This window comes from Suricata suricatta, chromosome 2, assembly GCF_006229205.1.
Source record: "Suricata suricatta isolate VVHF042 chromosome 2, meerkat_22Aug2017_6uvM2_HiC, whole genome shotgun sequence".
NCBI lineage: Eukaryota > Metazoa > Chordata > Mammalia > Carnivora > Herpestidae > Suricata > Suricata suricatta.
The window spans coordinates 46,311,465-46,328,707 of record NC_043701.1 but is presented as its reverse complement, the minus strand read 5'-3'; the positions used below and the strand labels follow the sequence as shown (position 1 = coordinate 46,328,707).

General features: G+C 39.2%; 1 protein-coding gene across 1 annotated transcript in view; it reads right to left on the bottom strand.

The window, feature by feature from the left end:
* Window positions 1-6,284: 6,284 nt before the first annotated feature.
* The window catches only part of CPVL (carboxypeptidase vitellogenic like), a 109,484-nt gene continuing 98,525 nt past the window's right edge, over window positions 6,285-17,243 (bottom strand). Inside the window, exon 13 of the mRNA XM_029925789.1 lies at window positions 6,285-6,413. Within this exon, the coding sequence (XP_029781649.1) occupies window positions 6,309-6,413 (105 nt within the window). The 3' untranslated portion in view covers window positions 6,285-6,308. The remainder of the gene's footprint in view (window positions 6,414-17,243) is intronic.

Here is a 17,243-nt window from a genome sequence, read left to right as displayed (position 1 = left end):
TTTCACTCAGTCGGCGCATGCGTACACACACCTCCAAGCGCCACAACAATCCACCCCTGTATGCTAAGCAGCGCCATCTAGTGGAGAATTGAGCCATAACACTAAGCCCCGCCCAATTGGACCAACCTCGCTCTTTAGGAACAGCACAAATCTCTCAGCCTGCTGTTTAAAGTTTAAAGTGCTTCATAGTTTGACTAGGGGAAAATGATGTAATTTTAATCGTATTCCAGTCTGCTTGCTGGTCCATCTATTTAGTTTTCTTTTTTTTAAATTTCTTGTTCATTTGTTTACTTTTACTTGAATACAGAAGGGAAATTTTTATTTTTATTTTCAATTTTTATTAAAAATATTTTTCTTTATTTTTTCTACTAAATTTTTTACTTTTGTAAATTTTTCAAATTCTATTTTACTTCCATCATTTTAAGTTATTCTGTTTCACTGTATTCATTTTCTCATATTTTCAAGTGTTTTCTTTCTTTTTTCCCCTTTTTTCTCTAATCAATCAAGCTCCTTTCAATAACCAGACCATAACACGCATAGGATCTATCATCATTTATTTGATTTTGTGTGTGTGTGCATGAGATGTTTTTATTTTTTAATTTTAATTTTTTCCCCTTTTTCTCTTATCAGTCAAGCTCCTTTCAATAATAGCCAGAGCAAAACACACCTAGGATCTATCATCACTCATTTGATTGTGTGTGTGTTGTTTTCAATTTTTTAATTATTTTTTTACTTTATTAATTCCTTTTCTTCCTTCAAAATAATGAAATAAAGGAATTCACCCCAAAAGAAAGAGTAGGAAGGAATGACAGCCAGGGACATAACCAACACAGATATAAGCAAGATGTCTGAACCAGAATTTAGAATCACGATGATAAGAATAGTAGCTGGGGTCAAAAATAGATTAGAATCCCTCTCTGTAAAGATAAAAAAAAGTAAAAGCTAGTCAGGATGAAATAAAAAATGCTATAACTGAGCTGCAATATTGAATGGATGCCACGGTGGGAAGGAAGGAAGAGGCAGAGCAGTGAATGAGTGATATAGAGGACAAACTTATGGAGAATAATGAAGCAGACAAAAAGAGGGAGACTAAAGTGAAAGAGCACAATTTAAGAATAAGAGAAATCAGTGACTCATTAAAAAGAAACAACATCAGAATCACAGAGGTACCAGAAGATGAAGATAGAGTAAAAGTGTAGAAAGGTTATATGAGCAAGTAATAGTAGAAAACTTTCCTAACCTTGGGAAAGACACAGACATCAAAATCCAGGAAGCACAGAGGATTCCCATTAGAGTCAACAAAAACTGACCATCAACAAGGCATATCATAGTCAAATTCACAAAATACTCAGGCAAGGAAAGCATCATGAAAGCAGCAAAGGAAAAAAAGTCCTTAACCTACAAAGACAGGACAGGTTTGCAGCAGACCTATCCACAGAAACTGGGCAGGCCAGAAAGGAGTGGCAGGGTATATTCAATGTGCTGAATCAGAAAAATATACAGCCAAAAGAAATATGCAGCCAAGAATTCTTTATCCAGCAAGGCTGTCATTCAAAATAGAAGGAGAGATTAAAAATTTCCCATACAAACAAAAATTAAAGGAGTTTGTAACCACTAAACCAGGCCTGCAAGAAATTTTAAGGAGGACTTTCTGAGGGGAGAAAAGATGAAAAAAAAAAAAAAAAAGACCAAAAGCATCAAAGACTAGAAAGAACCAAAGAACACCACCAGACACTCCAACTCTACAAGAAACATAATGCCAATAAACTCATATCTTTCACTACTCACTTTAAACGTCAACAGACTAAATGCTCCAATCAAAAGACATAGGGTAATAGAATGGATGAAAAAAAACAAGATCCATCTATATGCTGTATAAGCATAAGGGTATAAGAGACTCTCTTTAGACCTAAAGACACCTTCAGATTGAAGGTAAGAGGATAGAGAACCATCTATCATGGTACTGGTCACTGAAAGAAAGCCGGAGTAGACATATCAGACAATCTAGACATTAAAATAGCAAGAGATGAAGAAAGGCATTATATCATAATTAAGGGTCTATCCACCAAGAAGAACTAACAATTATAAATATTTATGCTCCAAATGTGAGAGCACCCAAACACATAAATCAATTAATCACAAACATAAAGAAACTCATTGATAATAATACCATAATAGCAGGAGACTTCAATACCCCACTTACAGCAATGGACAGATCATCTAAACAGAAAATCAACAAGGAAACAGTGGCTCTTAATGACACACTGGACCAGATGGACTTCACATATATATTCAGAACATACCATCCTAAAGCAGCAGAATATACATTCTTCTTAGTGTACATGGAATGTTCTTCAGAATAGATCACATACTAGGACACAAATCAGCCCTCAACAAGTACAAAAACATCTAGATCACACTGTGAATATTTTAAGGCCACAATGCTATAAAACTTGAAATCAACAATTTGTAAGATAACAAACACTTGGAGATTAAAGAACATCCTACTAAAGATTGAATGGGCTAACCACGAAGTTAAAGAGGAAATTAAAAAGTACATGGAAGCCAATGAAAATGATAACACCACAGTCCAAAACCTCTGGGATGCAGCATAGCCAGTCGTAAGAGGCAAGTATATAGCAATCCAGACCTTCCTAAAGAAGGAAGAAAGGTCTCAGATACACAGCCTAACCTTACACCTTAAAGAGCTAGAGAAAGAACAGCAAACAAAACCCCAAACCAGCAGAAGACAGGAAATAATAAAGATTAGAGCAGAAATCAATGCTATTAACACCCCCTCCCCCCCAAAAAAAACAACAGTAGAACAGATCAAAGAAACCAGAAGCTGGTCTTTGAAAGAATTAACAAAATTGATAAACCACTAGCCAGTTTGATCAAAAAGAAAAAGGAAAGGACCCAAATAAATAAAATCAAGAATGAAAGAGGAGAGATCACAACCAACACAGCACAAATAAAAATAATAGAATATTATGAGTAGTTATATGCCAATAAAATGGGCAATCTGGAAGTAATGTACAGATTCCTAGAAACATAAACTACTAAAACTGAAATAGGAAGAAATATAAAATTTGAACAGACCAATAACCAGTAATGAAATTGACTTAGTAATAAAAAATCGCCCCCCCCCAAAAAAAAAACAAGAGTCCGGGGCCAGTTGGCTTTCCAGGGGAATTCTACCAAACATTTAAGGAAGAGTTAACACCTATTCTCTTGAAGCTGTTCCCAAAAATAGAAATGGAAGGAAAACTTCCAAACCCTTTCTATGAAGCTAGCATTACCTTGATTCCAAAACCAGACAAAGACCCCATAAAAAAGGAGAAATATAGACCAATTTCCCTGATGAACATGGATGCAAAAATCCTCAACAAGATATTAGCAAAAATGGATCCAACAACACATCAAAAAAAATTATTTACCATGACCAAGGTATAAATCCCTGGGATGCAGGACTGGTTCAATATCTGCAAAACAATCAATGTGATTCATCACATCAATAAAAGAAAGGACAAGAACCACATGATCCTCTCAATAGATGCAGAGAAAGCAGTTGACAAAATACATCATCTTTTCTTGATAAAAACCCTTAAGAAAGTAGAGATAGAAAAATTAAACCTTGAGATCATAAAAGCCATATATGAAAGACCCAACGCTAACATCATCCTCAATGGGGAAGAAACAGAGCTTTCCCCCTAAGGTCAAGAACAAGACAGGGACGTCCACTCTCACCACTGTTATTCAACATAATATTGGAAGTCTTAGCCTCAGCAATTAGACAACACAAAGAAGTAAAAGCATTCAAATTGGCCAGGAGGAGGCCAAACTTTCACTCTTCACAAACAAACAACATGATACTCTATATGGAAAACCCAAAAGATTCCACCAAAAAACTGCTAGAACCGATCCATGAATTCAGCAGAGTGGCAGGATATAAAATCAATGCATAGAAATCAGTTGCATTCCTATACACCAACAATGAAGCAACAGAAAGAGAAATCAAAGAATTGATCCCATTTAAAATTGCACCAAACACCATAAAATACTAGAAGTAAACCTAACCAAAGAGATGAAAAATCTATACACTGAAAACTATAAAAAGCTTATGAAGTAAATTGAAAAAGACACAAAAAATGGAAAAATATCCCATACTCCTGGATAGTAAGAACAAATATTGTTAAAATGTCAATACTATCCAAAGCAATCTACATATTCAATGCAATTCCTATCAAAATAACACCAGCATTCTTCACAGAACTAACAATCATAAAATTTGTATGGAACCAGAAAAGACCCTGAATAGCCAAAGCAATCTTGAAAAAGAAAACCAAAGCAGGAGGCATCAAAGTCCCAGACTTCAAGCTATATTACAAAGCTGTAATCATCAAGACAGTAGGCACAAAAACAGACACTCAGATCAATGGAGCAGAATAGAGAACCCAGAAATGGGCCCATAAACATATGGCCAATTAATCTTTGGCAAAGCAGGAAAGAATATTCAGTGGACTAAAGATAGTCTCTTTAGCAAGTGGTACTGGGAAAACTGGACAGCAACACACAGAAAAATGAACCTGGACCACTTTCTTACACTATACAGAAAAATAAACTCAAAATGGATGAAACCTAAATGTAAGACAGGAAGCCATCAAAATCCTTGAGGAGAAAGCAGGCAAGAACTTTTTTGGCCTTGGACACAGCAACTTCTTACTCAACATGTCTCCAGAGGGCAAAGGAAACAAAAGCAAAAATGAACTACTGGGACCTCATCAAAATAAAAAACATCTGCACAGCAAAGGAAACAATCAGCAAACCTAAAAGGCAACCAATGGAATGGGAGAAGATATTTGCAAATGACATATCAGATAAAGGGTTAGTATCCAAAACCTATAAAGATTATCAAACTCAACACCCAAGTGAAGAAATAGGCTAAAGACATGAATAGACACCTCTCCAAAAAAGACATCCAAATGGCCAATAGACACATGAAACCATGCTCAACATCACTCATCATCAGGGAAATACAAATCAAAACTACAATGAGATACCACCTCACAGCCGTCAGAATGGTAACATTAACAACTCAGGCCAAATGTTGGCAGATGCTGAGAAAGAGGATCTCTTTATACTGCTGGTGGGAATGCAAACTGGTGCAGCCACTCTGAAAAACAGTAAGGAGGTTCCTCAAAAAATTAAAAATAGAACTACCTTACGACCCAGCAATTGCACTACTACTAGGTATTTATCTGAGGGATACAGGTGTGCTGTTTCGAAGGGACACATGCACCTCAATGTTTTTAGCAACGCTATCAACAATAGCCAAAGTATGGAAAGAGCCCAAATGTCCATCGATAGATGAATGGATAAAGAAGATGTGGTGTATATACATATACACAATGGAGTATTACTCAGCACAATGGAGTATTACTCAGCAATCAAAACGAATGAATCTTGCCATTTGCAACTATGTGGATGGAACTAGAGGATATCATGCTAAGCGAAATTAGTCGGTCAGAGAAAGACAAATATCTATGACCACTCATGTGAAGACTTTACGATATAAAACAGATGAACAAAAGGGAAGGGAAGCAAAAATAATATAAAAACAGAGAGGGGACAAAAACATAAGAGACTCTTAAATGTGGAGAACAAACAGAGGATTGCTGGGGGAGTTGTGGGAGGGGGATGGGTCAAATGGGTGAGGGGCATTAAGGAATCTACTCTTGAAATCATTGTTACACTATATGCTAACTAAGTGGGATGTAAATTTTTAAAAAATAATTAAATAAAAATTTTAAAAATGATACCATACCTAATCATGCATAACATTTTCTTTAAAAAAAATTTTTTATGTTTATCTATTTTTGAGAGAGAGAGAAAGCATGAGTAGGAGAGAGGCAGAGAGAGAGAGACAGAGACAGAGAAAGAGAAACTGAAGCAGACCCCAGGCTCTGAGCTGTCAGCACAGAGCCCAAAGCAGGGCTCGAACTCATGAACCTCAAGATCCTGACCTGAGCAGAGGTTGGACGCTTAACCGACTGAACCACCCAGATGCCTCTGCATAGCATTTTCTTACGGTGAATTTTGTAATGAGCCTTCTCTCACCCAAAACAGAAACTTACTTGTTTCAAGGATAGTTTTTATTGATAAGAAACATTTTAAAGATATAAAAAGGTAGTTTTCTTATTTGTGTGACATTTTCAGTTTTGAAAGTTTTCTTCTCAAAGATTAAGTCCTGGGATCTTTTTTTTTTTTTTGGCGGGGGTGGGGGGGAGCAGCTTTTGATAGGAAAGCCATCAATAAGGTTCCCATCCTCTCTCAAAAACAAATCGATTGATCATGTCAAAAGATCTCAGAGGCTGGTCATAGGGTAAAATGTGTCCTCCACCTCGAACAATTACCTTAGAAAAGAAAAATAAAAGTTTAAAGTTAGAGCAATGGATATTCTACATGAAGGGAAAGTTTTAGTTTGGATTAAAGTATTTTTAAAGCTTACATGGAATGTGGAACATATGCTATCAATCTATGCCTTTGGGTATGCTGATTGTCTTACATTTGATAGTTTTACTAACAAGTACGTTAAGGGAGGATAAGGTTTACAAGTGTGTGGTTAGCTAATTTAACACAAAGTTGTGTTCATCTTTCACATGCACAAAACATGAAAATTGTCTTTTTCCTCTTGGGAGGGAGCCGTCTGCTGCTCCATGGTCTGTTATTCTTACCTGGTGAGGTCCCTGAGGTGGGGAGACCTACCCCGGGGCCAGCTCGGCCCACAACTGGGAGGGGGGACATACCCAGTCCCCCCTCCAGTCCGCTGACCCGTGTGGCCATCACACTGCATTCTACCTGGCGTCTCAGCATTTGGCATTAATACAGGGGCTACCGGGTTCTCCAAAAATTAAAACAACAACAAATGGAAGTCTCTGACACCTGAAATTTTAAAAGGCCATCTTTTTGAGTAGCACAGAGTGAGGATATTCTGTCCCCCAACATTGTATTATGAAAAGTCTTCCAACATACAGCAAATCTGAGAGAATTTCATAGACTTACCTCTAGATTCTCTCATTAACACCCACGGTACTCATTTTCTCACACTGTCCACCTTTTCATCCATCTTCTCTTTTTTGAAATGTTTCAAAGTAAAATACGGGTATCAGCACCCTTCCCCCAGACTTTATGTAAAATTAACACACCATGAAATGCACTTGGGTTTAGTGCGGACTCACTGAGTTTGGACAGCAGTGTATATGTACCGGATAGGGTACACCCAACGAGATGTATAATGCATTCTTAAACACCTACAGGTAAGGTGAACTCAGACTCTAGTTCTAGATGCCATACTAATTTTTAAAAGGGGGGGTAATGGTAGGGATACTGGTCTCTGTTCTCAGAAACCCTCTAAGCTCAGCAAATGTCCCAAATAGAGGTCTTCATGCTTCAATACCAAAAGGAAAGAACTGACGATGAATGTTGGCAGGCCTCCTGCAGGAGAAGTCAGTGTAGCCGGAGATATTCCTTGGCACATGTGGAAAATGGACGGCTGTTAGTAGTGGATGGAGTGGGCAAACATGTGCGGTAAAAGGATCACATTCAGTATGTTCTAGCCGCGAAGTCACAACCAGCAAGTAAGGACCCCGTTGACAAGGCTTGTTTTATCTGCCTCAATCAGAAGGGAACTGAAGCAAAAACCAAACAGAACAAAACAAAAACAAATATATTTACATAGTGCATTTATTATATTTAAAGTCCGCCCCAACCCCCAGCCTCTTACGACCTTGCCATGTGTCCAGTGGGATCAACATTATTAGATGAGTTTTGCTTTGCAGCTCACAGCTATGCCAGTTGTGCGTAGAGACCGTAGAGACCGCCATTCAGACCAGCCTCAGTGACTGAGTGATACGGAGCTCTTAGGAGGCTTGCCCAAGCCACCTAACAGAGAACAAGCTGGAACCTGGCTTCTGATGCAAACACCAGCGTTTTTATTCAAATCATAGTATTTGTACATTCATCCTTTACATTTGAGCCAAGCTTTATAGCTTAGTCACAGAACATTTCACCCCCCTCTCTTTTTTTCTTTTTATAATGTTTTTATTTATTTATTTATTTATTCTTGAGAGACAGAGAGAGACAGCACAAGCAGGGGAAGGTCAGAGAAGAGGGAGACACAGAATCCGAAGCAGGCTCCAGGCTCTGAGCTGGCTGTCAGCACACAGCTCGATGCTTGAATCCAACCCACGAACCGTGAGATCATGACCTGAGCCGAAGCCGGACGCTTAACCGACTGAGCCACAGGCGCCCCTTCACCCCCCCTCTCAACCGCCCTCTGAGGCAGGTAAGGGAAGCAGACCGCCATTATAGATGTGAGATGGGACTTAACCCTCACATGCAATTGGAAACACCTCCCCCATGCAACACCCCGTCAATGGCCGTGTGCCTGGCTACAATGACAGCGGAGCCCATCTACCATTTGCATTCAACCTCGCATCTGGAAACCCAACATGTCTCACTCTGTCACAGACTGAGAGTAAACATAGGTGTGACATGAGCCCCTGTATGTGACTCTGGAGGAAAACTTGCTGCCCCCACAATCCCATATTCTCTTCCTGTACATTCCCATCCAAATCTTCAGCCTTGGCAGGAATCTGACGAGTGATTCCTGTGCAACTTTAGCTCAGCTGAGGACACTTAACAAAGTCATGTTTGTGACAAAACCCAGCTGCTGCTTCAACTGGAAATGAATTTGGCAGCAATGGACCGGAACAGTGGTATGATGAATCCAAGAGCTAAAAGGTCAGTCTGCCTCCAGGACAAGAGCTGCAGCTAATGTGGGGGGAGAGGGGGCAGGGAGGGGAAGGGAACACAGTACTTTATGGCCTGGCTTGCAGTCAGAGCACAGGAGCAAGACTTGAGGCACAGCAAGCTGTGTGACACTGGGCAAGTAATTTACCCACTCTGAGCCTTAGTTTCCTTAACTGTACAAATAAGAAAAAAGTCTTACCTCTTGGGATAGTTGGGAATTATGTGAGCAATTAATGGAGTAATGTCCATGGAACACTTAACACGTGTCTGGACTGGGATGGAACTCAATAAATACTGGTCATTGTCATTATTCTTCCAAGGTCATCCCTATTCAAACTCCAGAATCAAAATGCTTGCATCAAACTACCCTAGAACATTGCATTCCTACATTAGCATCAAGAAATCTTGGTTTGAAGGGATTGTTTAAAACAGTGGTTCTCAAACTTGACTGTGCAACAAAATACTTGAGCTTGTTAGAACAGAGTGTTGAGCCCCAGCCCTAGACTGTACAGTTCTGAAGGTCCAGGGCAGGGCCTGATGTTTCTAACAATTCCAAGGCGATGCTGATGCCATTGGTCCAAAGACCACTCTTTGAAAACCGCTGTTTAGAAAAACGTCTTCCATTCTGTAACAAACCAGGAAATTCTCTATTTATACCAATGGAGAATACAAACAGGAATTAAGACCTAGTCATGATCTCACCTTAGTGTATTTCTTCATCATCTGCCATCTTGGTATTCACACACACACACACACACACACACACACACACACACACACTTCTATGCTCATGATAATCAAGTGGTAAAGAAGAGGTTGTGTTGAGCCTTATCATTCTTGTTCTCAGTAACCCGCATAATCCCGGCCTAGGACCAAATCACATCATAAACGGTGCCATGAAGATTGGAAAGGAAAACTCATTTAGGAACAAAGTCTTTTTCACATGTCACAAATTTTCAAAGTATGTTTCCTGGCAGATTAAAATAGAGCATTTTACTGATGTTAACTTCAAAAAATAAATTTATGAGTGCCAGAAAAAAAACCCCAAAAAATAAATTTACGAGTGCCAGAAAAAAAAAAATCACTCTGTTGTTTATAGCCAAGCTGCTCACCACTCACAAATCAAGGGCACAAACCGTGCCATGGTTTTTAGAGGTGTGTAACAAAATGTGACAGGGCCGTGATTCCATATTTAAATGTGACTAGATTAATCCCCAGGCCCCCTGGATAGAAATGGTCTCATCAAGAGAAACTGTGTATGTTGGGTGTTTCCGCAGGAGAGCGGAAACCTCTAAACTCATGTATTCCAGATGTTCCAGGGGGTCACAGATGTGTCATGAATTTTAAAAGGGTTATGCAAACACTTTAAAGCTTCATTCCACTTTATTTTTTAGAAAAGGATAGAATTTTCCCTGGAACCAGAAACATGGACCTGGCTGTAAAGGCTTCCCAGTTGTGCTGTTGTAGGTGACAAGATACAGAGGGAAACTCACACGGGGAGTGTTGACGTAGGCGTGTCACGCGAGACTTCATGGGAGTCTCGGAGGAGCGGATGTCTGGACAGACGGCGCCGGGTGGAGTGGGGGAGGGGCGCGCCGACCCAGAGGAAACTGCCCTCGCAGAAGCAGAGGAGTGTGAAAGTGCACGGGACGCGCAACGACCCACAAGCGGTTTCCACGTATGAAGAGTCAAAGGAGAAAGAGAAGGGAGAGTTGAACGGACAAATACTAGTGAGACCATGTGATGCCCCCGTACCACGATGTGCTGCTGGGCGGGGTAGGAGAGGCAATTTCTGTGGTAAAATACGCGTAATGTGAAATTACCATTCTGTTTTTATTTATTTTTTATTCTGTTTTTTATTTATTTTTGAGAGACAGAGAGAGGCAGCTCGAGCAGGGAAGGGTCAGAGAGAGAGGGAGACACAGAATCTGAAGCAGGCTCCAGGCTCTGAGCTAGCGGTCAGCACAGAGCCCGACGCGGGGCTCGAACCCATGAAGCGTGAGATCATGACCTGAGCCAAAGCCGGACGCTTAACCGACTGAGCCACCCAGGCGCCCCGGACCGTCTTTAAATGAACGGTGGCATTTAGTGCATTCACAATGTTGTGCATCCATCCCATCTCATTGCAGAATGTTTTCATCACCCCAAAGGGAACCCGATATCCATTAACTATCTCTTCTCTCCCTGCTGGCCCCTGGCAATCCCTAGACTGTTTTGTCTCATGGAGTTGCCTCTTCTGGCCTTATCTTAGAGGGGTTTAAGCTGGGCAGTGACATGCTCAGATTTGCATTATAGAAAGATGACTTCATGTGTAATGAGGGGGCTGGTTTGGAAGGAAACGATGCTGAGGCAGGGGAGCAAATTTGGAGGCAGGCTGCTCAGGTGAGAGAGGATGTGGGGGTACAGGGGAGAAATGGGGAGAAGGGGAAGAAGAGGGGTGTCAGGGTGGAACCAATAAAATCAGTGACTAATCAGACATAAAGGTAAAGTGAAAGCATTCGCCAGCACATACACACATCTCCCCCCCCCCACCCCGTTTCAGGCTTCCCCTCCCAGCTCTGCAAGGGGGTGGTGCTATTAACCAAGAAAGAGAAAAAAAGGCACTTTTGGGGGGTGGGCAACATGGGGTAGAATTATGGTTCTTGTTTTTTCACTATAGGATGATGCAGACACAGAAGAGAAGCTTGCTTGTTATGGTTCTGATTTACTGTATTATTTTTATCTTCTTTCATATTTACAAAATCTTAACCTTTTAGCTTTCAGACACTAACCATGAGTAGAAATGGAATAAATATAAATATGCCCTCTAATAAAAATATACTAAACACAAAAGGCACTCGGAAATGAGAATAAAAAACAAGCCAAAGTTTGTCAGCAAAACCAACAATAATAAGCCCTTCTACCCAAAGAAAAAAAAATGAGATGACAACATATTTAACTATGTTTAACTGGAGTCCTGGAATAAGAAGCAAAGGAAGGATCAGCACAAAAGAAATAGAAAAATTTAGAGATTGTGAGTAAAAAACTCTCCAAAATTGATAGAAGTCAGTAAGTCACAGCTTTGGGAAGCTCTTTGAAACTAGATGAGAAAATCCAAAGAAACTGACCACATCTGGGCACTAACTGGTAAACGGCTAACGCCAAGGACAGAAATCTTAAAAGTTCTCAGAAAAAGAAATCGCACTTTCAATAACTTCAAAGAAGCTAGAAAGCTGACTAGTTAATAGAAACAATGGAAGCCAGAAGACCGTGGAATCCTATCTTTCAAGTGAGAAAAGAACACAGCTACCACCTAGAATTCCCATGTAAATGACCACATACAGATATTTTCAAGGAAAGAAAAAACTGGAAAAAGATCTTGCTGGCAGAGATCTGTAAAGAAATGCTTGAAAATTGTTGTTCAGACAAAGAGTAAGTGTCCCTAATGGAAACATGCAAACACGGAGGAGAATGAAAAGCAACTAGGAATTTACATGTGTACATAAAAGGAAATGAATGTCGATAATAATAATGTCTTGTGGAGTATGAACCATGTAGAAGTAAAAAAAAAAAAGACAACAGTTGCACCAAGGGTGGCACAGAGTTAAGGTTTTGTCAGGTACTTGCACATCTGGCAAATAATAAATGCACTGATTCAAAGTCAACTTTCTTTTTTTTTCCTTGCTATTTATTATTTATTTTAATATTTTATTTACTTTTGAGAGAGAAAGACAGAGCATGAGCAGGGGAGGGGCAGAGAGAGAGGGGAGACACAGAATCTGAAGACAGGCTCTAGGCTCTGAGCTGTCAGCACAGAACTTGACACGGGGCTTGAACCCATGAACTGTGAGATCGTGACCTGAGCTGAAGTCAGACGCTTAACCAACTGAACCCCTTTTTATTATTTTTTAAAAATGTAAATCCAAGTTAGTTAACATACCGTGTAATAATGGTCTCAGGGACAGAATTTAGTGATCATCACTTACATGTAAAAACACAGGGCTCATCTCAACAAGTGGCCTCATTAATGCCCATCACCTTCTAGCCCATCCCCCTATCCAACTCCTCTCCAGCAACCCTCAGTTTGTTGTCTGTATTTAAGAGTCTCTTATGGTTTGCCTTCCTCTCTGCATTTATCTTATTTCTCCTTCCATTCCCTTATGTTCATCTGTTGTGTTTCTTAAAGTCCACATATGAGTGAAATCATGTGATATCAAAGTCAACTTTCTTAAATCCACTTGTCTGTTGTAATCTCTAAGGAGATGCTAAAAGGATAGATAATATCCCACATTTATTGTAGCATTATCTACAATAGCCTAATTATGGAAACAATTCAAGTGTCCATCAACAGACAAACGTATAAAAAAGAGGTGGCATACATATGCAGTGGAATATTACTCAGCCATAAAGAAAAATAAAACTTTGCCATTTACAATGACATGGATGGAACTAGAGACTATAACATTAAAGTAAAGTAAGTCAGAGAAAGACAAATACCATATGAACAAAGGGAAATACAAAAACAAATACAAATACAAATGAACAAAGGGAGAGAGAGAGAGAGAAATCAAGAAACAGACTCTTAACTATAGAGAACAAACTGATGGTTACCAGAGGGGATGTTGGGGGGTGGGTGCGTGAAATAGGTCAAAGGGATTAAGAGTACGTTTATCATGATGAGGTCTGAGTAGTGTATAGAATTATTGAATTATTATATTGTAAACATGAAGCAAATATAATATTGTTTGTTAACTATACTAGACTTAAAATTTAAAAATTAATTCAAAATAAAATTAAAGGAGAGATAATAAAACAATGTATTATTAATGAGGTAATAGTGGTTTTAAAAAAGACATTTTGTCTCCAAAAGAAAAGTCAAGATAGAAGGATGAGAATAAATGGCAAAGATATTTCTGTGTAACATGAAAAACGGACTCCTGACAATCAGGGAGCTTTTAAATTAGAAGAAATCTGGTGATCAATTCATACACGCCTTCTTTTTAGAGAGTTTCAAAATGAATGCCTCGGAGATGAAGGCCCTTCAATCAAATCTCTTAGCCTAATCTCACCAAGTCAGTTAGATGTTTCAATGTGCTATCAATGTCTCTGATTAAAAAAAAAAAAGTCATGGAAATTTTCTTTAAATCATCTCCAAAAATCTCTATGTTAACTTCAGCAATGTTGGTATGAAGGACTAAAGTTAGAACCTTCTCTCATTGGTCATTTTTGTCAGTGGAAGACTAAAAACATAGTACAGTATTGTAGGAAGCAATTTGTCACAGTGGTCAAATGCATGAACTCAGGATTCAGGAGATCTGGATTTGAGTCCAGCTCTTTGACTTTGGTACAGGGATTTAACTGCTTTACTATTCTCATCTGTAAAAATTAAGGTAAGAATTAGGTGGACCAGTTGTCCCAGTTTGCCCTGATCTGAGAGATTCCTGGGAATATGGGCTCTTCAAAGAGCTAAAGCTGGAAAAGGGCCAGGCAAACCAGGATGGTCTGTTACTCTAAGAATATTTCACTTTCTGTATGGATTCAAAGAAATGCATATTAAACATTGCACAGTACTCGGTTCGCAAATACATATTAAGCTTGTACCATGTGCCATATAGACATATACAACACTTGAGCCATGGTCATCATACTATTATCTCATTTTTTTCATTAAAGCAATATGTTTTCCCCTTAAGAGTGGAGAAAGACCAGAAGTTACAATATTAATAAATATAAAACGTAGTACTATATTTTTTCAGAAGAAAGAATTATATTGTTCAGGAGGGAGAACATTTCTCTTCCAGGCTTTTTTTTTTTTATTTCCATGCTATGAATCCTTCCTTCCCACGGGAAAGGTCCCAATTAAAGTAAGAAAGCAGACTGAATGTGAGCTCCAACTTCTGTCAAGATGCTTGACATAAGTGTCCAGAGTGAATTTTATCCCTTAAACCTGCCAACATCATGATCCATCCCATTCTTTCCCTCCACCCCCTTTTACCACTTGCAATGCCAAACACCCTCTTCTCCCCACATAGAAATGTCAAGCAAGCAAGACCTTACTTGTCTTAGAAGAATGGCAAGAAGCCATTCTGTCTTTTCTTTTTCCCTTTTAAGAACTCACTTTACAACATAGGATTTGATGCAGTTAAAAAACAGTAATCGAAACTTCACTTCCTCCACGTCCAGTTTTATATTTGAAATCCACAAGAGGATAAAAAGCAAACAATCCACTTCATTAAGTACTCTTACTTTATGATCTATGTTTGTAGTTTTCTTTGGGAAGACAGAATGGGAGCCGGGGAGGAGAAGGCAGACATTACAGCAGCAAATGCTCTCTGCTGGGGGTGTACTGAGTATGTAGAGCTCGACTCACTGTCTTCTGGGGAACAGGGAGACAAGAGCCAACCAGCCTGCTAAGGTTCGACCTCCTACACACATCAGTGCAGGGAGGCGCTAGCATCGTGCGCTGGAGCTCTGCCACAGGCTCAGGACAGCCGATTGTGTATATGGCTGCCCAACTCCACATTCAGTGGTGTCATGTTGGTACCTTGAAATCAGCCACAGTGGGACTATTTACAGCACAAAAATGGGCAAACACTACAGATAGATGTCTCCCCACCTTCCCAAGCCAGTTTACCTTCCAACCACTGGTTCTCTGACATTTTGGCTCTCCTGGAGAGAGATGAAACCTTAGAGCATTCTTTCTTTCTCCCAAAATAAATAAAAGAAACATCTATTCAAATCAATAAATTATAAGGTCTAAAACTTCTCTGAAATCTTGGCTCAGGAAATCAGATGGGCCAGGTTTCAAATATTTGCAGGAAGATGAGAAGGTCCTGTCACCTGCTTCCATTCCTGCCTACCCCCACGGAGTTCTACTGTAATTGGCAATAATAGTTTCAAGATTACATCACTGCATTCATGGATGCTTCTGTTTTTATCAGAGCCCCTGCAACACCCCAAAGCTCCCCTTTTTGGGACAACTACTGACCAGAGAGGGTATCTAGATTCCACTGTGTTCCTGACCCACAGCCTAAGGGGACCCCAGACCCAAAAACATCCCCAGGAATTGGGGATACAGGACATGCCAATGATCACAACATTTTCCATGATGTTATTGGTCAAAATAAAACAAGGCACATGGTTCTTACTAGCAAACCAAAGACTGTCCAAAGCAAAAATAGTGCCTTTGGTACAGTTGATGATGTGCAGTTTCTGGACACAACTTAATTTCGTTCTTGCCCCTTTCTTGGCCCCACTCCACCCTCCACCTTGTTTATTTTTGGCTCTGTTTAACATTTCCACAAGAAATTTTGTGAATCTGGTTACACTTCAGATTGAAACAACAAAATGTTGCCATTTAAAAAGCAAATCCCAATTCCCTTTGTTCCTCAAATATCATTAATTTTTAAAACCTATTCTCTGTGTGTGGATAATACTTTAAATGTTAGTCTTCTTAGTATTTATTCACTTCTCATAATGAAATGGTTCTCTGTTAAATTTCAATAGATTATTAAAAACCACTCAACAGCTAAGAGAAAATTATGCATCATTGCCTAGCTGTTATACCTCAGTAAATAGATTTGCTATCCAATTTATATTTTAAATAATACAATAAATTAGCTCCCTGAGTATTAACTAAGTGCATATTTGGGTAGCTTAATTTAGAAGCATTCTTTTTATGCTAATCAGCCCTCTCTAATGAAATAGAAGCACATGAACTAAGATAACTCTTGGCAAATAATCAGAGTAAAATTGGGAGTTGCTATTGTTTATTATTTCCTTTGTTTTCAGGAAGCAAGCTGTGTGTTTTTTTTTTTAAAGAAAAAAAAACCTCGAACACCAAAAATACATTTTTAAGGATAGGACATTCTAGTTGGCTATGAGATAATGAAACCTCTACAATTTTTTCTACAAATTTATTTCCCAGAATATTTCTCCTTTCTTCTCCGGTGTAACACAGAAAGAAATCGTCTTCAGCTGACATGAACAGTGCATCCTTTCATTTGAAGGAAATTGCTTTGAACGACTCATGATCTTACCACACCTAGTCTATTTCCTAGAAGACACTTTGGTACATACAATTGTTAAGCAATCATAGCACTTCTTGAGAATTGCATTTTTAAAACACACAACACACACACACACACACACACACACACGATAGGTGTGAATACAAGGGAGGGGCCAATTTGATTTTCATTCACTCGACATTAACTGGGTGCTGGGAACTGTGCTAAGGGGGTTGCTACAGAGATAAGTGATATTGTAGTCTTATCTTCAAGGACCTCAGTGTCAAGTAGGGGAGGAAGGCAATTAAAGAATTAAATTAAAGAGGAACCCCAGAGTGATACCTGCACTAGAAGATGTACATTGAGATGTAGAGAAGGAGGTATCCTGCAGAAGAAGGGCTTTCTAGAGGTAATTTTATTTATTTATTTATTTATTTATTTATT